The following is a 24,169-nucleotide window of genomic DNA, read 5'->3' as shown; positions in this document are numbered from 1 at the left end:
TGAAAATGAGATGAAAGGGGCAGTGAGCCCTCTCCATCGCCCCCTTCCCCTCAGCTTCTCAGAGGCCCGACACTCCCCTCTAGAAAGCAGAAATGCACAGTTTCCAGAGGGTCAATCTGTGCTCTGGACTTGTGATCCTCTGTGATACTGTCACTGAATGTGGAGCTGCTCTTGGCATCTGCTTGCAATTCCCTCCCCAGAGGAGAGGCTAAGATTTCGAACTTGCATCTCCTGCAGAGCTACTGCACTTCAGAAGTGGCCAGAGAGCTGGCTAAATTCTCTCCCTCCCTACGGAGAGAAACAGTTCCTTTAAAGGGTCTGCTCGGCTGCCAACTTGGTCGCTAAACATGCACGGCTCTGCCTCTCACCAAGCACTTAAAGATGATTCAAAGGGGAATCGGGGAGTCTGTGCACGGCGAAGGCACACCCAACGGGGTCTCTACACCCTTACACACCCAGAGTCCAGCCCCATGAGGGTAAGAACCTTCTATTCAAAACACAGTCCTGGTTTCAGTTAAGTGCAGGCTACACTGCTCCTGCATGTCTCTTGAAAGCATTTTAGAGAAGTACTCAAAAAGGAGAAGAACATGCCTAAGTAGGTAGAGCGAGACACACAGGCCTCATCCACTTACCAGACATGTCTTCCTGTTTCCATGAAGGATTTCAAAGAAAACTTGAGTTATACTACAGATGGGTATTACTGATGCTCGGGGAATGGCTCATTATTTTTCTCCTCCAACTCAAAGATGAACCAGATAGGTCAGCACTCTGAAAATCCAGAAGCTCTTCAGTGTTGTTTCTGTTGTTGTTATTAGTTTGCTTTTTATTTGGAAATATAGATTCACAGGAAGTTGCAAGATTAGTACAGGGAGGTCCATTTCCCCTTCACCTAGGTGTTTCTTTTTAACCAGGGTTTAGATAAAGATTGCTGGGTTTCTCAGATGGAGAGATATACCATGTTCTTGGAGTGGAAGGATCAACACTGTGAAAATGACTATAATACCCAAAGCAATCTACAGATTCAATGCGATCCCTATCAAACTACCAATGGCATTTTTCACAGAACTAGAACAAAAGAATTTCACAATTTGTATGGAAACACAAAAGACCCCGAATAGCCAAAGCAATCTTGAGAAAGAAAAACGGAGCTGGAGGAATCAGGTTCCTGGACTTCAGACTATACTACAAAGCTACAGTCATCAAGACAGTATGGCACTGGCACAAAAACAGAAATACAGATCAATGGAACAGGATAGAAAGCCCAGAGATAAACCCACATACATATGGTCACCTCATTTTTGATAAATGAGGCAAGAATGTACAATGGAGAAAAGACAGCCTCTTCAATAAGTGATGCTGGGAAAACTGGACAGCTACAGGTAAAAGAATGAAATCAGAGCACTCCCTAACACCATACACATAAAAAAACTCAAAATGGATTAAAGACCTAAATGTAAGGCCAAGACACTACAAAACTCTTAGAGGAAAATACAGGCAGAACACTCTATGACATAAATCACAGCAAGACCTTTTTTGACCCATCTCCTAGAGAAATGGAAATGAAAACAAAAAAAAACAAATGGGACCTAATGAAACTTAAAAGCTTTTGCACAGCAAAGGAAAATATAAACGAGACAAAAAGACAACCCTCAGAATGGGGGAAAATATTTGCAAACAAAGCAACAGACAAAGGATTAATCTCCAAAATATATAAGCAGCTCATGCAGCTCAATATCAGAAAAGCAAACAACCCAATCCAAAAATGGGCAGAAGACCTAAATAGGCATTTCTCCAAAGAAGATACACAGATTGCCAACAAACACAAGAAAGAATGCTCAACATCACTAATTATTAGAGAAATGCAAATCAAACCTACAATGAGGTATCACCTCACACCAGTCAGAATGGCCATCATCAAAAAATCTACAAACAATAAATGCTGTAGAGGGTGTGGAGAAAAGGGAACCCTCTTGCACTGTTGGTGGGAATGTAAATTGATACAGCTACTGTGGAGAACAGTATGGAGGCTCCTTAAAAAACTACAAATAGAACTACCATATGACCCAGCAATCCCACTACTGGGCATATACCCAGAGAAAACCATAATTCAAAAAGAGTCATGTACCACAATGTTCACTGCAGCTCTATTTACAATAGCCAGGACATGGAAGCAACCTAAGTGTCCCTCAACAGATGAATGGATAAAGATGATGTGGCACATATATATATATAATGGAATATTACTCAGCCATGAAAAGAAGCGAAACTGAGTTATTTGTAGTCAGGGGGATGAACCCAGAATCTGTCATACAGAGTGAAGGAAGTCACAAAGAGAAAAACAAATACCGTATGCTAACACATATATATGGAATCTAAAAAAAGAAAAATGGTTATGAAGAACCTAGGGGCAGGACAGGAATAGAGACACAGATGTAGAGAATGGACTTGAGGACACGGGGAGGGGGAAGGGTAAGCTGGGACCGAAGTGAAAGAGCGTCAAGGACATATATACAGTACCAAATTTAAAATAGATAGCTAGTGGCAAGCAGCCACATAGCACAGAGAGATCCGTTTGGTGCTTTGTGACCACCTAGAGGGGTGGTATAGGGAGGGTGGGAGGGAGATACAAGAGGGAGGAGATACGAGGATATATGTATACGTATAGCTGATTCACTTTGTTATAAAGCAGAAACTAACACACCATTGTAAAGCAATTATACTCCAATAAAGATGTTTAAAAAAAAAAAAAATCCACCTTCCAATGCAGGAGATGCGGGTTCGATCCCTAGTCAGGGAACTAAGATCCCACAGGCCACAGGAAAACTAAGCCCGTGTGCTGCAACTAGAGAGAAGCCATCACACCACAACTAGAGAGGAGCCTGCACGCCACAACAAAAGATCCCACGTGCCGCAACTAAGACCCGATGTAGCCAAAAATAAATAAAATAAAACAGGGAGTTTCATACAAAGCAGAAGGACAAGGACCTCCAGATAAGTGGAAAAATCTGGCAACAGGATCTTCATTCCTATGCAGTAGCCATGGGCTGGAGCCGATGCCCCGTGCCCTCTGGCTTGCCCCACCCTCCCGATACTGGGCATTCCTTCATTCCGTCTGCCAGCCTCTATGTGTGACACTTAATTTGGGAGATGGGGCTCGAGGAGGAGACAGGAGCGAAAAGAAGAATCTTAGAAAGGGTAGACAGACTGAAGAGGAGGCTGAGGAAAAGGGAGTAGGAGAAGGAGAGGCATCCACAGGGGCCCAGAGGCTGGAAGCTGATCCCAGGAAGGCTGCCCCAGGAGGAGGCAGGGGCTGTCATCCCAAGAAGAATCAGTAGCTGAACCTGGGAGAGGAAATCCTTGTTTCATTGCCTGAGTTCATTGTCTGCTCCCTGACACAGAGCCCCTAAATCCCTTGAAATTTCCTGGGTGACAGGAGTATCTTTTGTTCCAATGAGGTGACTCTGAGTGGTCACCAGAAAGACCAAGCCGTGGTTAGAAGCTTGGGATCTTCAATCTCACCTCCCACCCTTCAGGAAGGGGAGGGGGTTGGAGACTGAGTTAACGATCCATCATCCCTACTTGATGAAGCCTCCATAAAAATCCCAAAATTTTTAAAAATTTCAGGTTGGCACACCCTAACTCCGTGGGGACAGGATCCTTCCAGACCTTGCCCTATGTATCTCTTCATCTGACCGTTCATCTGTTATCTTTTATCATACCATTCATTAAATCATAAGCTGGTAAAAAAAAACAGTACAAAAAAAGATTGCTGGGTTTTTGATCACTCTTCATCATGACCACATGTCTCCTCCTCTCCCACTCCTGCAATCCGGGATTCCATCAGCCAAGACCAGGACTCGTGCCTCTTCTACACACTTCTGTCTTTTAGGAAAGCTCAGTTCCTTCCTCACGCGGCGGGGGCTCAGGGCCTTGCCATCCGGTTAAAGGAGACGTAAGTCTCAAACTTCACGCACGTCACAGAGGTCAGAGCCCCAACATTCTCAAACTCAGCTGTGAGTCAGAAATCCCCTGGAAGGCTTGCTAACACACAGAAGGCAGGCCCCACCCCCCTAGCATAGGTCTGATTCAGAGAATCTGCATTTCCAGTGAGTTCCCAGGTGATGCTGGTGGTCTGACCACATTTTAAGAACCGCTGTCAGAGCCAAAGCTTTCTGTAATTGGTAGGAACCATACCACCTTGTGGCTGGACTAGAATTAAATAAGGGGGCCTGCAGGCGTGGGCGGATCTGGCCGTCCACTTTCAAATGACTCTTGCTGAAAATGCTATTCTCGTCATCTACACTCGGGGACAAAAGCCAGGCCTGGTCTCAAAGCCCCATGTTTTCCCCTCAGGCCAAAGGTGAAAGATTAAATATGGCTGTCCCTCAGGGAACCTGCCTGCTCTAAACCAACACAGACACATTTTCAAAGCCAGAAATTCAGAAGGAATAACCTCTACGTGTTCTGTTAGCAGTGTAATCCGGAATAATGACAGACTGCCTTGCTTATGAAAGTCTCGGTCTTTCCACGTGTCCTGGAGAACCTCTGTGAAAAGGACAAACACCTCTGGGCTCTTTCCACTTTGCAGGAAGAGGAAGCCTCTTTTTGGTGCTGGCTTCCCAGGTCTTGGCACCTGCAGGCCACACCAGCCCGAGGCGCCCTTTGCTTCGCCCCTGGGAAGAATGCAGAGACCCACACCGGCCCCTGTGTCCGCGAGTCGGCACTCTGGGAATGGGGGGTCAGGCCGTGCTTTCCCAGCGAGCGGCCAGGGTGCGACGGCGGGCCCATGCTGAGTGCTGGCTGCCGCTGCTTGTCTGCAGCTTCGGGGAAAAAAGTAGTGCTAAGTCCCACATCAGAGGCATCAATCTGTTGTACTAATTCCTTGTTGAAATATGCATAAGGCTGCTTAACTACACTGATTTGCGCTCCCAAAAGGCCATCCCGCAATTCAGTTTCAAGATACCTTACTCCCTCTGTGTCAGGTTTATGAATGAACCACCAGTCACAACAGAGCCACCAGCCACCACTTCGTTTAGACCAACATCAGCTGTCGGAGTACTCATAACTTCTAAACGTTGGGCTGCCACCCTGAGCCCAGCTTGTGCCAGAAGCCAGGGACCAAAGGGGCCAAGACCCAATTCTTCACTTTGAGGTATCAAATCAGCCTGCCTGCCTGTGGCCTCTTGTCAGCTTCCCCAGAGTGTCCTGTCTTCCCCTGCAGAGCCCCTGAGCTGTGCACAGATGCCATCTGCAGCTGTGGTCACAGTGCCCGGTGAGGATGGGGTGCGGTCGGCGGGCACCTCGGAGTCTGCATTATCACTCTGCCCTCTGGCTTCATTACAGGATTGTGACAACCGTGGACTTGGAAAAAGCTAGAACAGGGAGAACCTTAGAGACACTTGAATTAACAGAAAAAAGTCCAGAGGTGCGAGATGTAGGTCAAAACAAGAGGTGATGTGGATCATGCTGGGACCAGGTTGCAGTTAATTAACAGAAGCTCATCCATCAAATCCAATATTAATTAGGTTAGTCAGAGCCTCTGAGCCCCAACACAGCACGGACTCCCAGAGACTAGACTAGAAGGATACTCTTCCAGTTTTTCCTCCATTCCAAACCTATCTTCATAAGATACTTAACTAAATTTTAAGAGTCAAATGGAACTTGTGACAATAAAAACATACAATCTGGGTCCAGCATGGTGACAGACACAAAGAGCCCTGCCCTTCACTTCTCCGCACCCTTACAAATCAGCTCTTCCCCAGGACCCACCGAGGATTTCTCTTCGCTCATTCAGGTTAGCAGGAGCGTGAGAATCTGTAATGGGCGAGAAAAACGTCACTCAGGTCCCCGGAAGGGCTGGAAAATGGGAATGACTCTCCACTTTCCCCTGCAGGTTTCAAGTACCAAGCAGAATGGAAAGGTCTCCTCTTGGAGTTTGGGAAGCACAGAGGGGGAGCCCCACACCGTGTAATGTTTACGTCAGCATTTCTCTCACCACCACGCTCCAAAGGCTGTGTTTGCTCACAGCCTGCAAAGGCCCAGGACGGCCCATGTGTGTGAAGGGGCGGGGGAGGCAGTTCGGGGGCACCACTCCTCCGTAACTCCTGTGTTTCCCTGGCCAAGTTCTCTTTACACAGAGGCATCGCACCCCCTCCCCCCGCTAAGGAACACAGCATATGGCTTGCAGGGCTGCCACAACCTGGCTCAAGTCCCGGCTGTGTGACCTTGAGCGTTTCAGTTGACTACACTGGACTTTCAGCTTCCATGTCTGTCAGCGGGAGGACCGCGTCTACTCACAGGGCTTCTGGGAGGCTAGCAAGAGAGATTAGGCACACGAAGCCCACCAGGGTCAAGCACACAGCGAGAGCTCAAACATTTGTTGCTATGGTTTCATTTTTAAGAAGTGTCTCTGGGAAATAATACAGGTGCATGTGCGGCCACATAACCACAGAGTGAGGGGAGAGGCCTGGTTTCAAGGACACGCAAAGACACCCTAAATTTGCCTTTTCTGTAAATCAGCGCGGAAGCATTCTACTCACCCCATGGGTTTAATATCTAAAAAGCAGAAAGTTGAATAACTTGCACTTTAAAGTGTTTATGGTTATGCTGTTTTACCAACTGATTGCTAATGAAACATCCAAACAGTATTACGCACTTGCCAGATGCTAGCGATTACAAAAATGCATGAATGTGGGGTTGGGGAGAGATGCATAGGCAGAGCACAGAAGATTTTTAGGGCAATAAAAATACTCTGTATGATATTATAGTGATGGTTCTATGTCATCATACATGTGCCCAAGCCCACAGAATGTACATCAAGAGTGAATCGTGAGGCAAACTTTGGACCTTGGATGATTATGATGGATCAATGTAGGTTCATCATTGGTTAAAAAAAAAAAAAAAAGTTCCATCCTGGTAGGTGATGTTGATAATGGGGGAGCTATGCGTGTCGGGGGCTGAGGAGCAGGGCAGAGGGTATACGGGAAATCCCTGTGCCTCCCTCTCAAGTTCGTTGTAAACCTAAAACAGCTCTAAAAAAAAACAGTCTTTTAAAAAAACAAAAACAAAAATGTATGAATGCCACATGGCCCTGACCATAAAGAGGAGACAATTCTGTTTGACAACTAGAGAAACAGGATTTTCAAGTCTTCTCCAATCTTCTTATAGTAAGAGAAAGCTACTAGGTCATGTGTTCTTCAGCTTTGTAATGGGGGGGGGGGGATATATCCCTGACCCAGAGGGCAAATTGCACTTTGATCACAAATCTGACACTTAGGAGTTCGATGAGTTTTAGTTCTCTAGCTGCTAGAGAAAGATAATGTTGGACCCAGGAAGAATGTGAGAGCCTAACGAAAGTGCTCTGATACCCCCTGAGAAAGGCGCCATGATCGTGATTCTGATAACAGGTGCTTCCCCCAACAGCACAAAAGCTAAAACTGAAACAAAGCAAGAAGATTAACATGGCCGTGTAGCAAGAATAATATGCAAATCTATAAGTTATCTTCTACAGCGATGAAAACTAATTTGCTCCTTAATCTACATTTTCACTGCTCTCTATCTATACCTTGATGATAATTCTCATTACACTGTTACCATAGTTATATGATTGCATATAACATCCTTTCTAGAAAGTGAGTTCCAATTACTTTTTTTTGTATAACCCGTATCTGCATTAGATATCTGCACAAAAAATATGTGCTCAACTGATGTGGTGCCTATGTCTCTTATGACTTAAATATAAATTCTCAAGGCCAAGATGGCTGAATTACTGGAATTCGGGCAAGTCCAGATACATGCCATACACTGTATCTATTTTTGCTTCTCAACATAGAAATAGTTCAGATGGTTTGTTTTCAATTGTGAGACAGAATTCTGCCTGCAGTGACTTAAGCAGCCTAGTTATACTGAAAGTGGCCTGGAACAAAAAGAGCGTGGGGAGTGGAGGTGGGGGAAGGGAACAAGTGGACTCTGGAAAAGCCGACTTAGCCACACACTTCCCATCTGTGTGTGAAAACGTAAAACCAAAAATGCATTCCTTTGGCAAGAACGGGAACCACAGAGGGGCCATGCAGGCCAGGCTACCAGCATTCCCTCACACATACCCTACTGCAAAGACAAATCTACCTTTGGGTGAGGTGGAGAGATGGAACCAAGTCCGAAAGGACACAGAATTAGGCCAAAATGATTTTCGTAGAGGCAGTGAATGGCCTGGTTTCCAGCAAACAACGGGGCTGGGACATGGAGAGCCACTCAAAGACACCCTCGTGAATCTCCAAAGATTGATGTCCTCATCACCGGGCTCTGACAGCTCAGTGAGATGGGGCCCAGTAACAGTGGACCAGGTGAGAGCTTCAGTGTTCTGATGCCCCACCAAGAAAGGCCGTGTGGTACTATCTAACCTTCACGGAAGAAGGCTAGGGGGCCCACGGGAACTCTGTCCAGGCTCCTGGCCCACGCCCTCTCCACCAGCCAGAGACCAGGAACATCCTTGCAAGCTATGAGCATTCTGACCTTAGAAATTAATGTTTTCCAAGATTCTACACTACTGTACAACTGTCCCTCCTCCAATCATATTTTTAAGAAGTTCCAGAACTGCAAGAACCCATTTAGTCCAAACCTGCCACTTGACAGATTGTGAAACTGAGGTCCAGAGACCAAGTTCGCGTGGCTTATCTCAGTGGCAGGACTGGGCCCTGAGCCCTGGGCTTCTGCCTTCTCATAGTGCAGAGTGCTTCCTCTCAGCACATGCCTTGTCTTGTCTTTATGGACTCAGTCTTTTCAAAAAAGTATTGTTTCAGCTCCTTTCCTTTCTCCGCCACAGATTACATTTCAGGCACTCAGTTCCCCATACAATGGCATCGCTATTTATACAAAGCTGTAAACAACAGGGAGAAGAGGGGGAGGGGCTGGTAATAGATTTCCACCAGGATGTTCCTGACCTGCTTTTTTTCAACCTCAGTAATTAGAAAGGCAGTGGGTCTGCAGGAATTATTCATACGCAGCAAGAGCCATACACTATACATTTATGTTAAACATGTCAAACCCGATTGAAATCATGCCTGCCAGCACCATATTCCATAAACACACTTTTCCCTAACAGTTGCCCAGACCTTGCCGGCCCATTAAGACGTCCTTTAATAGCAGTCTTCCATAGATTCAGATCAGGGATGCTCCGCTGCACTAATTGCTGTGTGTTAGGTGAGCATCATGGATTTAAAAAAAATTAATAAAATAAAATCCCTTCAAGCTATTCCCCTTGAAAAGCAGTGCTCAAACTACAATTCCAAACCAAAATTTTACAAAAATACAAACATGGACATCAGTTAGGGATTTCTGAAGCATTATGTTGTCATTTTAAGTTGGAGTGTTGCCCCATCTTTGTTTGTTTGTTTTTTAAAATCCCAATATCCCCCAGGTCATCTTGTCTCAAATTAGCTTAACTAGACCCAGCCTAGTGCTCCGTGGCTAGAAACCATGGCAGCTACAGGATTTAAATAACCATCTTGCTATGATTATTTGCCAAGGGTTCAATTTTTTCCCCTAATTATTGGTGATAAAGCATTACATTAATTGTATATCACTTAATTTATAGCAATTAACGATTGATTGGATAATCACTACATTAATTATTGTTCAGTTGCTGACACTGGGGGCTCTTCAATCTACAACACACACTTTCAAATCCACACTGCTAAAAGAGAACAAGCGATCGCTTTCACATTTTAAAAGAGAAAACCGCAAAGTTGGATGGTGGAAATGGCTGTGCATTAAGGAAGAGGCTTTGAATCAAAGACCCCTTCCGCACCCTCTGGTGGCCCACAGGAGCACTTTACACTTGCCTTGAGTAAACGTGACCCGAGGTGTCTACTAAGGACTCGTCCATGTGCCACCACGTCCCATCATGGAACCCAGGCTGCGGCTGGTGGGTGTCACTTGACTGTGTTCCAAGGCTCCCAGGGGCCAAGGTCACTGGCTAACTGGTGGGCTTCCTGGCTCCAAATATAGAGAGTTCTTTCCACTTCACCAACCTGCTTTCAGACTGAGCATGACACTGCCTTACTACGAGTCATGTTCGTGGCTGACAGTCCCACTCGTTTCGAACATACAGGTGGCAGTCGTGTTACTGTTTTCCACTGCACAACTTTAGGAGGGTGCTGTTCTCTACACTCAGAATGGGGGTGAAAATGGGATCAAATGATTAGACTGCAAAAGTCCATTCTTGGAGAGATGTATAATGAACTCCTAAGAGCTTGGGCTCTGTCCTAAGAGCACGTGGAAGAGCCAGTACGCAAAGCCGAACCTGCTCGTATGCCTTTTGGCAACTTGCTCGAGCTCTCCCAGGCTCCATTCACTTATCTACAAAATGGCGGGAGGGGGGACAAGGGAGTGGTTCCTTCCAGTATCTATCTCATGGCACTGGGGGTGAGAATCAAGTGAAATAGTCGTATATAAAGCAGTGCTGCCCAGCTCTTCTTCATATGGCAGCACACACAGAAAACCACAGCTAATTAGTATCAACAGATGAAGCTGCACTTGCCCCTGGCTGGAGCAGGGCCCCTGGCCTCCGCAGGCCAACCCAAGGGCTATGGAGATCGGTATCTGTGAGCATTCATGGCACGTTGGCTGGGCAGGACAGGTGTAATCTGGCACGCAGTTACAGCTCGATGTAGCCAGAATAATAACTGGAAAGTACAATGAGAGCTGCAGACACATTCTTTCAAAGTTGGTTTTGCTCCTGCTGAGTATCTCTAGCTGCACTGGCCAATATGGTAGCTGCTAGCCACAGGCTACTGAACTTTAAATTCACTGAAATTAAGTAAAATTTAAAATTGAGCTCCTCAGTGATGCTAGCTCATGTCAAGTACTGAATAGCCCTGTGTGGCTAGTGGCTGCTGTACAGTGCAGATGCAGAACATTTTTATCAACACAGCACTGACCTGTAGTAATACTGTGTGATGACCATGGGTGCTCCTGAACTACCCAGTAGAGGTGTACGCTCCCTGAAGGCAAGGCCTGTCATCTCAAGGAACTTGCGACCAGTGGAACTCTGCCCACTGCCCCGCATGTGGCAGGGACCCAACCACTGACCATGGGATTGATGCTCTCATGCATCAAATCACTATCCTGCTTGTCTTGCTGCCGCTCAAGGTAAAAGACCTGACTCCTAAATAAAAGAAGCCCAAAGAGGGTCCATTGCCAACAGACATAACAAAGGAAATCAGGATAACTAGGGCACCTACCAGGCACCGGTGGGGGGCCACGGACACCTAAGGGGACAGGAGGAATCCCCAGTGACCAGCTTGCGGGATCTTGGTTCCCAGGCTGGAGGTCAGGCCCGAGCTCCTGTGGTGGGAGCTCCGAGTCTAAACCGCTAGACTAACAGAGAACCTCAGACCCCAGGGAATATTAATCGGAGTGAGGGCTCCCAGAGGTCCTCATCTCAGCACCAAGACCCAGCTCTACCTAACTGCCTACAAACTCCAGTGCCGGACGCCTGAGACCAAAGAACCACTAAACAGGAATACAGCCCCACCCATCAAAAAATAAATAAAATGACAAAAAAATATGTTACAAAGGAGCAAGATAAAAACCTACAAGACCAAATAAATGAAGATGAAATAGACAAACTACCTGAAAAAGAATTCAGAGTCATGAGAGTAAAGATGATCCAAAATCTTGGACAAAATGGAGAAAATACAAGAAATATTTAACAAGGATCTAGAAGAACTAAACAGCAAACAAACAGTGAAGAACAACACAATAACTGAAATTAAAAATCCTCTAGAAGGAATCAATAGCAGAATAACTGACACAGAAGAAGGGATAAGTGAGCCGGAAGATAAAGTGGTAGAAATAACTGCCAGGGAGCAGAATAAAGAAAAAAGAATGAAAAGAACTGAGGACAGTCTCTGAGCCTCTGGGACAGCATTACACGCACCAACATTCAAATTACAGGGGTCCCAGAAAAAGAAGAGAAAAAGAAAGGGACTGAGAAAGTATTTGAAGACATTATAGCTGAAAACTTCCCTAACACGGGAAAGGAAATAGTCAAGTCCAGAGAGTTCCATACAGGATAAACCCAAAGAGAAACACACCAAGACACATATTAATCAAACTGTCAAAAACTAAATACTAAGAAAAAATATTAAAAGCAGCAAGTAACACACAAGGGAATCCCCATAAAGTTAAGAGCTGATCTTTCATCAGAAATTCAGCAAACAAGAAGGGAGTGGCAGGACATATTTAAAGTGATGAAAGGGAAAAACCTACAACCAAGATTACTCTATCCAGCACGGATCTCATTCAGATTCAACGGAGAAATTAAAAGCTTTACAGACAAGCAAAAGCTAAGAGAATTCAGCCCCAGCAAACCAGCTTTATATCAAATCCTAAAGGAACTTCTCTAGGCAGGAAACACAAGAGAAGGAAATGACCTACAATAACAAACCCAAAACAATTAAGAAAATGGTAATAGGAACATACACATCGATAATTACCTTAAATGTAAATGGATTACAATGCTCCAACCCAAAGACATAGACTGGCTGAATGGATACAAAAACAAGACTTGTATACATTCTGTCTACAAGAGACCCACTTCAGACCTAGGGACACATACAGACTGAAAGTGAGGGGATGGAAAAATACATACCATGCATGTGGAAATAAGAAGAAAGTTGGAGTAGCAGTTTTCGTATCAGACAAAGCAGACTTTGAAATAAAGACTATTACAAGAGACAAGGACACTACATAATGATCAAGGGGTCAATCCAAGAACAAGATATAACAATGGTAAATATTTATGCACTCAACATAGGAGCACCTCAATACATAAGGCAAATGCTAACAGCCATAAAAGGGAAAATTGACAGTAATACAATCATAGTAGGGGACTTTAACACCCCACTTTCACCAATGGACAGATCATGCAAAATGAAAATAAGGAAACACAAGCTTTAAGTGACACATTGGACAAGATGAACTTAATTGATATTTATAGGACATTCCATCCAAAAACAACAGAATACACTTTCTTCTCAAGTGCTCATGGAACATTCTCCAGGATAGACCATATCTTGGGTCACAAATCAAGCCTTGGTAAATTTAAGAAAATTGAAATCGTATCAAGTATCTTTTCCGACCACAACGCTCTAAGACTAGATAGCAATTACTGTAAAAAATACAAACACATGGAGGCTAAACAATACAGTACTAAATAACCAAGAGATCACTGAAGAAATCAAAGAGGAAATCAAAGTATACCTAGAAACAAATGACAATGAAAACACAACAACCCAAAACCTATGGGATGCAGCAAAAGCAGTTCTAAGAGGGAAGGTTATAGCAATACAGCCCTACCTCAAGAAACAAGAAACATCTCAAATAAACAACCTAACCTTACACCTAAAGCAATTAGAGAAAGGAGAACAAAATAAAACCCAAGGTTAGCAGAACAAAAGAAATCGTAAAGATCAGATCAGAAATAAATGAAATCGAAACAAAGAAAACAATAGCAAAGATCAATAAAACTAAAAGCTGGTTCTTGAGAAGATAAACAAAATGGATATACCATTAGCCAGACTCATCAAGAAAAAAAGGGAGAAGACTCAAATCAATAGAATTAGAAATGAGAAAGGAGAAGTAACAACTGACACTGCAGAAATACAAAGGATCATGAGAGATTACTACAAGCAACTATATGCCAATAAAATGGACAACCTGGAAGAAATGGACAAATTCTTAGAAAAGCACAACTTTCTGAGACTGAACCAGGAAGAAATAGAAAATATAAACAGACCAATCACAAGCACTGAAATTGAAATTGTGATTAAAAATCTTCCAACAAACAAAAGCCCAGGACCAGGTGGCTTCACAGGCGAATTCTATCAAACATTTAGAGAAGAGCTAACACCTATCCTTCTCAAACTCTTCCAAAATATAGCAGATGGAGGTACACTCCCAAACTCATTCAACGAGGCCACCATCACCCTGACACCAAAACCAGACAAAGATGTCACAAAAATAGAAAACTACAGGCCAATATTTCTGATGAACACAGATACAAAACTCCTCAACAAAATACTAGCAAACAGAATCCAACAGCACATTAAAAGGATCATACACCATGATCAAGTGGGGTTTATCCCAGGAATGCAAGGATTCTTCAATATATGCAAATCAATCAATGTGATACACCATATTAACAAATTGAAAGATAGAAACCACATGATAATCTCAACAGATGCAGAAAAAGCTTTTGACAAAATTCAACACCCATTTATGATAAAAACTCTCCAGAAAGTAGGCACAGAGGGAACTTTCCTCAACACAATAAAGGCCATATATGACAAACCCACAGCCAACGTCGTTCTCAATGATGAAAAACTGGAACCATTTCCTCTAAGATCAAGAACAAGACAAGGCTGCCCACCCTCACCACTATTATTCAACATAGTTTTGGAAGTTTTAGCCACAGCAATGAGAGAAGAAAAAGAAATTAAAGGAATCCAAATCGGAAAAGAAGAAGTAACACACTGTCACTGTTTGACATGCCATGATACTAAACATGGAGAATCCTAAAGATGCTACCAGAAAACGACTAGAGCTAATCAGTGAATTTGGTAGAGTAGCAGGATACAAAATTAATGCAGAGATCTCTTGCATTCCTATATACTAATGATGAAAAATCTGAAAGAGAAATTAAGGAAACACTCCCAATTTACCATTTCAACAAAAAGAATAAAATACCTAGGAATAAACCTACCTAAGGAAACAAAAGACCTGTATGCAGAAAACTATAAGACACTGATGAAAGAAATTAAAGATGATACAAACAGATGGAGAGAGATACCATGTTCTTGGACTGGAAGAATCAACACTGTGAAAATGACTCTACTACCCAAAGCAATCTACAGATTCAATGCAATCCCTATCAAACTACCAATGGCATTTTTCACAGAACTAGAACAAAAGAATTTCACAATTTGTATGGAAACACAAAAGACCTCGAATAGCCAAAGCAATCGTGAGAAAGAAAAACGGAGCTGAAGGAGTCAGGCTCCCTGACTTCAGACTATACTACAAAGCTACAGTCATCAAGACAGTATGGTACTGGCACAAAAACAGAAATATAGGTCAATGGAACAGGATAGAAAGCCCAGAGATAAACCCATGCACATATGGTCACCTTATCTTTGATAAAGGAGGCAAGAGTATACAATGGAGAAAAGATAGCCTCTTCAATAAGTGGTGCATGGATGGACAGCTATATGTGAAAGAATGAAATTAGAACACTCCCTAACACCATACACAAAAAAAAACTCAAAATGGATTAAAGACCTAAATGTAAGGCCAGACACTGTAAAACTCTTAGAGGAAAACATAGGCAGAACACTCTGTGACATAAATGACAGCAAGATCCTTTTTAACCCACCTCCTAGAGAAATGGAAATAAAAATAAACAAATGGGACCTAATGAAACTTAAAAGCTTTTGCACAGCAAAGGAAACCATAAACACCAAAAGACAACCCTCAGAATGGGAGAAAATATTTGCAAATGAAGCAACTGACAAAGGATTAATGTCCAAAATTTACAAGCAGCTCAATATCAAAATAACAAACAACCCAATCCAAAAATGGGCAGAAGACCTAAATAGACATTTCTCCAAAGAAGATACAGAGATTGCCACCAAACACATGAAAGAATGCTCAACGTCATTAATCATTAGACAAATGCAAATCAAAACTACAATGAGATATCATCTCACACCGGTCAGAATGGCCATCATCAAAAAAATCTACAAAGAAATGCTGGAGAGGGTGTGGAGAAAAGGGAACTCTCCTACACTGTTGGTGGGAATGTAAATTGATACAGCCACTATGGAGAATGGTATGAAGGTTCCTTAAAAAACTACAAATAGAACTACCATATGACCCAGGAATCCCACTACTGGGCATATACCCTGAGAAAACCATAATTCAAAAAGAGTCATATACCACAATGTTCACTGCAGCTCTATTTACAATAGCCAGGACATGGAAGCAACCTAAGTTTCCATCGACAGATGAATGGATAAAGAAGATGTGGCACATATATACAATGGAATATTATTCAGCCATAAAAAGAAATGAAATTGAGTTATTTGTAGTGAGGTGGATGGACCTAGAGTCTGCCATACTGAGTGAAGGAAGTCACAAAGAGAAGAACACATACCGTATGCTAACACATATATATGGAATCTAAAAAAAAAAACGGTTCTGATGAACCGAGGGGCAGGACAGGAATAAAGATGCAGACGTGCAGAATGGACTTGAGGACACGGGGAGGGGGAAGGGTAAGCTGGGAGGAAGTGAGAGAGAGCATTGACATATATACATTACCAAATGTAAAATAGATAGCTAGTGGGAAGCGGCCGCATAGCACAGGGAGATCAGCTCGGTGCTTTGTGACCACCTAGAGGGGTGAGATAGGGAGGGTGGGAGGGAGACGCAAGAGGGAGGGGATATGGGATATATGTATGCATATAGCTGATTCACTTTGTTATACAGCAGGAACTAACACACCATTGTAAAGCAATTATACTCCAATAAAGATGTTTAAAAAAAGAATAAATGTTAGGAATGAATGAATGAATGAGTAAATAAATAAATAAATGGAAACCAGGAATCCCATTCCAATGTAAAAATAAATAACAAAAAATATTTTAGTAAAGCTTATCCATTCTTGCACCAAACCCCGAAGTACATAATCAATAGCTGAGAAAGTGCCAGTTATCCAGGTCCATTTGAAATATTATTAATGTGCATCCTGAGCAGCCACTAATCAACAGAACAAATTGTGAAATCACTATTTATTTATTTGCCGGGAGGAAGCACTCCCCAACACGTTTAATCAGATAGGAACAGCTCAATTTAGGGAGTGAATGGAACAAACGCAGACATTTTTTATAAAATACTAAGGATCCCAAAGAAAGCTCAGGAGAGGTTGCTGGCACCTAAATCGATTCCAAGATCAAATCGGCCCAAGTACCTTAATAAAGGCTGTCATTACACACTCAAACAATATAGACAAAATTATGCTTCAGGTCAAAAGAGGATCGCTTGCAGAAGTCAGGGAAGAATTTTCCCCTCGCCCTTTACTACTGTGCAACTGGCAAGATGCATCTCTGAGTTATTCACTCCCCCTCTCTCTCTCATACAGATAAAGATTAAGTATGTTCCTTGAATGACTGAATGAGAAAGTGGAGCCTTATTAAAGACACTGGATTTTTGGGGTGCTCACTTTAAGTCTTCATGTAGTCTCCTGACTGCCCGGCATGTCTGCTAGTGCTGTGAGGACACATTCCCACTGAATTATAAACACTTTGAATGAGATTTAATTGAACCACCCCCAACAAAGCTTGCTGTAACCTGGTGTAAGGATAGAACCTGGTGTAAGGATTAGAGTAACACATACAAAGTGCCCGGCACAGAGCCTGGCACACAGTAAGAGCTCCGCAGACGGCTGCTACTTCTTGTTGTTCTCTCCGTGTCCTCAGCACACAGAATGCAGGACACGCGCCACGTGCCATCTGCACAATCCCATGAAATCCTTCTATGTTGGTCCCCTCAGATGCTCAAAAACACTGCCTGGCAACAGTCTTACATTCAAATGGGAGGACCCAAAGAGAAACTGCCACTAGGTTTCCTCATTTTATTCAACTACACTGAAAACCAAACCAAAAAATCCCTCCTGATACAGAGTTACTATATGCCAGGCACTGTTCCAAGCTTCCCATATTCAAATAACCCTCACAGCAATGCCACGGAAGTGGGGGCTGTTCTTAATTCCCATCTCACGGGAGAAAACTGAGGCACGGAAAGGTACCTGCAGTGAGGTCAACAGAGCTAGTACATAGCAGAGGCAGGATTAGAAACCAGGCACCCGTGGGCCTCCCTGGTGGCACAGTGGTTAAGAATCCGCCTGCCAGTGCAGGGAACACGGGTTCGAGCCCTGGTCCGGGAAGATCCCACATGCCACGGAGCAACTAAGCCCGTGTGTCACAACTACTGAACCCGTGTGCCACAACGACTGAAGCCCGCATGCCTAGAGCCCGTGCTCCGCAACAAGAAAAGCCACTGCAATGAGAAGCCCGTGCACCACAACGAAGCGCAGACCCCGCTCGCCACAACTAGAGAAAGCCCGCGTGCAGCAACGAAGACCCAAAGCAGCCAAAAAATAAAATAAAATAAAATAAAATAAAAAGAAACCAGGCACCCAAATTGTGAAAACAAAGGGCGGATTGGCCTGGAAGGGAAATCCTCTTCCCCAGCTCACTTCCTCCAGGCAGATGTGTATTAAACATTGCTGCCTGCAAAGTCTGTTTAGATCTCGCCATCTTAATATTACAGCAAAGTCTGGCATCCTGATCCATGCGAAGCAACACAGGACAATCCTCCCCACACACTGAACGGCCTTCGAGCGTGGACCTCCATCCCCTACTCACTGGTCTCACCTTTCAGATCTTCCTAGGGAGCTAGCTCACCATGGCCCTCAGTAGTAGCTCAAGCAAAGGCCTCTGGACACCACAGAGCCCAGTTCAAAAGGGGGCCATGAGCAGCACAGATGGTAAAATTCGTCCAGTGTGCCCGTCAGTCACTCAGCTACCAGGATGCCCAGGAAATGCAGGACAGCGACACATCACCTGCGGGGCCGGATCCCTACCAATACTTAGAAGCTGTTACACTCAAATTTCTCTTTTCTAGGCTGAACAGCCCCAATTTCTTTCAGTGTCTTCTCAGAGGCAGCATTTCTCAGCCTTCAGTCATTTTCATTGCTCTCCCCTAGCCTCTCTCCAAGATTCTGTATCTTGTTTAAATAGTAAAGGCCAACAGTGAACATGATTTAAGAACAGTCATGCCTGGAAAAGTAACAAAGGTCCAACCAGTATGGACTCCAGAAGGGAAATATTTCCTCAAAAAACAGCAACAACAAAGTATTACAATATTAATAATGGAAGGCAGTAAGAATTCGGTTGACCAAATAAAATAATTTCTGTTGCTTGTCATATCATTTCCTCTAATTATAGTCGTGGTTTCTGGGAGACTTCTCTGTCCCAATAAGTCTTCTCAGAAATGGCCTTGCTAGCACTGACATATATACACTGCCAAACGTAAAACACATAGCTAGTGGGAAGCAGCCGCATAGCACAGGGAGATCAGCTCGGTGCTTTGTGACCACCTAGAGGGGTGGGAGGGAGACACAAGAGGGAGGGGATATGGGAACATATGTATACGTATAACTGATTCACTTTGTTATACAGCAGAAACTAACACAACATCGTAAAGCAATTATTCTCCAATAAAGATGTTAGAAAAAAAAAGACTTTGCTCCTCCTCAAAAAAGACCTAAGCTTTTCTTCTCAGTCTCAGCAATTCTTTCCCTTGATACAGAAATCCTATCATCTTGCGAGAAGGTCATTCGCCCCTTCTCTCAACACCAGCTTTTCCAGAAATAGCACTTCCTTTCCTGACTTCTTCAATTTCTCCTGCTTTTGGTAAGACATCCTCCTGCCTGGCTGTGCCGCCTGCCTCCGCTTTGAGGCCAAGGTAGGACACCATGAACACGCAGAGCTGCCCAGGCCCCCAAATGCAGGATGAAGCCCACCCTGCACTGCTGACTCCTTAGAGATTCAGGGGTGACACTGATCCAGTTCCACACAGCAAACCCCTCCATGGGGCTTGGGAGCAGGTGGGACAGGGCCCTGGACCTTCCATGGAGGAAGAATCACATCAAGGGCAAAACAACAACGGGGAGGAGGTGCTAAAGAAATGTGACCTCAACACCAGCAGCCTCTAGGACAGGGCCAAACACCTGGATGCTCGCTCGATAAACAAGCTGGTTTGGGGGCCATTTCAAACAACTTTAAAAATTCCTTAATATAACATAATAGGAGAAGGAAGGTGACTAATGAAAAAAAGCGAAAATGAAGTCCATCTCCCACCGACACAGAAGCAGCCTAGCTGTTCTGGGTAGACTAAGGATGCTGCGGCCCCCTGACCTGTTGGCCTCACTCCGCCAGGGGAGAAACGCCGGGGGCTGGAGGGCAGCCACACAGCCTACCTGTCCACTTGCTCTGGTCCTTCTCGCCTCCACTCTCCTGGTCTTTAGCAAGCTCCTCGGGATCAGCAGCCACTTCACCGGGCCCTTCAACATCTTCAATGGCTTCTTCTGAAAGAGAAGAAAAACAAAATGTCAGGGATTAAAAGTAGACAGAAGATGAAGGACTCTTGCCTCCTACTGCAAAGAAGTACCAACCACAAAACACAGGCAGCCAATGAGTGTCCCGCCTCCCCTCCCAGTGGCCCCTGAGAGGCCGACCGCACTACGGACATGCGAGGTCTGGGGAAGCAGCGGGGGCTTTCCTTCCCCACTCGTTGGCGTGAGACCACAACTTGCTCTAGATGTGCAGAAACTAGGTATTTCCAGATGGGTTCTGAATGCCCCATTTGAGCTTTTCTCATTGAAAAGCCAATCCCGTTGAGGAAATAACTCCATCTGATTACCTGAAATCGCATGCAAGTCTTTTACACTTGCAAACGCAAAGAAGGAGCCACAGGTTTGCTTCTTGCCTAGCTCCTACCACGCTGCTAACTGGCATTGAACTAGACTAGACCCAATCTTTGACCCCTCATAAGGCCTCTCGGTGCCTGTGCACCTGCCAGACTGTGGCGGGAGGTTTCTACAGTCATTCATATTCTGAAGAGTCACAGGGTATCAGCGATATGATTTCATCAATGTGAAGAGGTCTAGAAAACAAACATCTGTGGGCACGCCAGGCATCCGTGGCGAGAAGCTAGATTTGTAGAGAAAGGGAAAAAAGTTTATATCAGAATCATACACCTCCCTTTGAAGTCATTCCATTCTTTACCCACCACTGGCTTAAAACGAACCAAGGAAATTCTCTCCAGCTCAACACACAGTACCTTAGTGAAGGGAGAAGAATGGTCATTTCCAACATTAGGTTACTCACGACGTAAAATGCCACTTGCTTGCCGGAGTGGGAACGAAGAGGATGAGATTCTCTGGATGCTGAGGGAAAGGAAGTGAGACATTTCTCCCTTGACCTACCGGCCTCTGGATCATTATCTACAACATTCATTAAGAATGGGCTAAATGAATGAATAAGGCAGGCAAACCAAGGTGGGTTGATGATTAAATTATTAGGAGACTTTGAAGAGCTCAACTTCCTGAGTGTAGAGACACTGAAACCCAGCCACCCACGTCTGTCACCCGAGGCCAGCGCTAGACCAGATCCACGGGACCAGAGGTGATGGTCCAATCTAGGTCCATGAACTTGGAGTTATTCCAACATCACCCTAGGTCCCTCTAGCCCCAACTCTACTTTTCAACATTTCAAGGTGTAATACCCTCTGACCCTCCAGAAAATAATTTCTAAATTTCATCTCACAAAGGAAGTAAAAAGAGTTCAAAGTAAATTGACCTCAGAGGGTATATAAAACACTTGAGGAAGAAAGTATCTATTTAGACCCAGATTTTCCTAACTCTTCCCAAAAAGACACTGGAAGACCAAGAGCTGGAAAACGGAACTAGGGATTAGGGAACATGTCTTCATTACCACCAAGAGGGGATGTATGAGGCAGTCATGGGGAACATGGGTGAGAGGAGATACTGCTTATTTTCCTCTCCAACTAAGAGGCTTCCACAAATAATTTCTATGTTGCCTTTCTGTCTCACTGCACAGTCAAGTTAACATCAAGTCTCCCCACGCCCACCCCTAGTTCAAACAGAGAAGAATCAGGCAACCTGGTTTGAAGTCAGTCAGATATACAGCACCATATCAACACGGTACATCCTTTAGTGGAGAAAAAGAATATATACGAGGTGTTGGTTGAGCTATAATAAGCAAGTTACACAGTATGCTATATGTACTGTCTTAATTATGTCCAGGCAGGATGTTCAATGCACATTTTTAGGCTTTTGATAAAACTATTCAACACTGTAATTACAAAATCCATCTTTGAAAGGTTATACCAGCATTCAGTCAGTCAATATCAAATTGAGTCTACCCAAAGTAGCTAGGTCTCTTAAAACATACTCAACTGCCCCAGTATATCCTATGATACAAAATATCTGTATGTATCCATACATTAATCAAATGTGATTACACAAAGAGATGATTCAACGGGCCCTCCTCTCCAGGACACACACACATTATCACCCTAGATGGAGAGTCTGACACCTACAAGATAGGGAACACCCTGATGTGATGAACAGTGTCTGAGGGCGCTGCTCTGCAGAGGACGGAAAAAACTTACCCACTGGGAGGCTAGCTCCAAGGCCAGTGCCTCTCTCCTATGTATTATGTGGGCTGCAGCCACCCAAGCAGAGAGTTAAGAACTCATGGTCATTCTGGCATTGACCTCAGTTCTTTGAACCTTCCTGAACAAAACTATCCAGAGACAGAGACTGAAGAATGAGCATATGATTCATGCAATGAGCAAGGAAACCGCATGGCCCTTTGTGACTACTCCCAGAGCCCTCGTCCTATGAGCCTAGTTGGGTCTTTGCTTTCTTCCCTCCCTGCCCTGCTATAAGCAGAAAAGTGAAGGCAGCTGAGCTCCAGTGAGAGGGCAGAGGATAGAGGCTGACTCAGGAACTTCTTTTGCTTCTCTCTTTTTCTCCTTTTTTTCTTAAAGATTTAAAAATAAAGTCCTCTTCTCTTTAAGTTTTTAGATTTAATATTATCATTTATGATATATTAAACACCAAAAAGCTGTTATATGCCTTGTGGAAGAAGAAATGATTGAGAAACTCCTGGACAAGCCAGCTTCCTTCACAAGCAGAGCAGCGTCCTCACCCCCAGCTAGAAAACCAGGTCCCCTTCAGCCAAGCAGGTGCTCCCCTGCAGTTCCACACGTGACCTACAGGTGTCGCCCTCTGCATGGCGAGGCCTGGAAGGGCAGCTAGCTGCAGGAGGCAGACACCGTCTGGGCCGCCTAACCTGAGCATGTGGAAATAATACACGTCTTCAAGTGAACTGTCTGGTCCCGGGGAAATAAAATAGGACATTCATAAGCAGTTACACCATCTGTCTTGATACCATCATCATCAACAGCAAGAGGAAAAAAATAGCTCTTTAAAATGGATGAAAGCCCAGGCTGACAGTAACCAGAAAACTGTGAGCTCTGAATACCAATAAAGGTAGAGATACGATTCAAAAACAGAGATATAAACTATGAATTCGTCTGGACAGCTTGGGCCCACAGTGCTCTGTAGGTGGGGTATGTTTTATTGGTTCCCAAAGCCTCCTGTAACCTCACTAAGACCAGGGCCTCGGGCACCCACGGGCAGGGCCTGAGTCTCCCCACGCCAGAACACGTGGGAACCAGGGGCAGGATGGCATCCAGCTCTGAAACACTCTGAGCTCCCGCGGCTGGTTAGGTGGCCCACGTCCCCTTTAGGAATGTAGATTTGATACCCACGCACTCACAGAGCACAGAGCAGAGGGGAGGCTTTCTCCCTGCCGACCACAGAATGCATTTTCTCCCCCCCCCCGCCGTGAAGTCAGTGGCAACTGGCTGGGGTCATTACAGAACTCTGGGGGTTTTTTTCCCCTATAATATCAGCTACTGACAGATGGTGGGAACAAGTGAAGACCTGATGGACGACAATCCGGTTTTATCTGGAAGATCCTGTTTTTCCCTCAGAAGACAAAGTTACTTCCCTTCCCCAAGACAGACAACAGCCACTGTGCCATTTTTAAGGCCAAAAAAAAAAAAATCAAAACCCTCTTCTCCCCAAAGAATTGAACACTATTTCAGAACCCACCCGGAACACACAAGGAATGCGTTCTCAGGGGCGCAGCCAGGGCCGGGGTGAGGAGGTCATCTCTGCTCCCCACGCCCGGCCGGTTCTAGCAGGAAGCAGCAAAGCCCGCACCTCTCCGGCCGAAGGTCTGTTCTTCAGGACACTCCAGACGAGGCGCCTCACACCACCCCCACCGCAGACGCCTGCTGCGTGGCTACACCCCACAGGAGCCCTCAAACTCGGGCACCCCTCCTGTTGGGCTATATTTTCATGGTAAAGGGTTAGGGAAATAGAAGCACATCTTGAATAATTGTGAAGTCTGGTGTCCCTTCTGCCTTCAACTTCCATGTAAAAGACCGG

General features: G+C 44.6%; 1 protein-coding gene across 3 annotated transcripts in view; it reads right to left on the bottom strand.

Annotated features, from left to right (window-relative positions):
• ZFHX3 (zinc finger homeobox 3) overlaps positions 1-24,169 on the bottom strand; it is a 255,767-nt gene that overhangs the window by 31,434 nt on the left and 200,164 nt on the right. For all 3 annotated transcript variants that reach the window (XM_089903269.1, XM_089903270.1, XM_022583310.3), the window contains exon 5: positions 20,102-20,209. In XM_089903269.1, the coding sequence (XP_089759395.1) occupies positions 20,102-20,209 (108 nt within the window). The remainder of the gene's footprint in view (positions 1-20,101; positions 20,210-24,169) is intronic.

The sequence above is a fragment of the Delphinapterus leucas genome, chromosome 20 (assembly GCF_059928025.1).
Source record: "Delphinapterus leucas isolate spDelLeu-1000000601 "Yukka" chromosome 20, BTC_Dleu_Yukka2, whole genome shotgun sequence".
Lineage (NCBI taxonomy): Eukaryota > Metazoa > Chordata > Mammalia > Artiodactyla > Monodontidae > Delphinapterus > Delphinapterus leucas.
The sequence above is the reverse complement of the archived record's forward strand: the minus strand, read 5'-3'. Positions and strand labels throughout refer to the sequence as shown.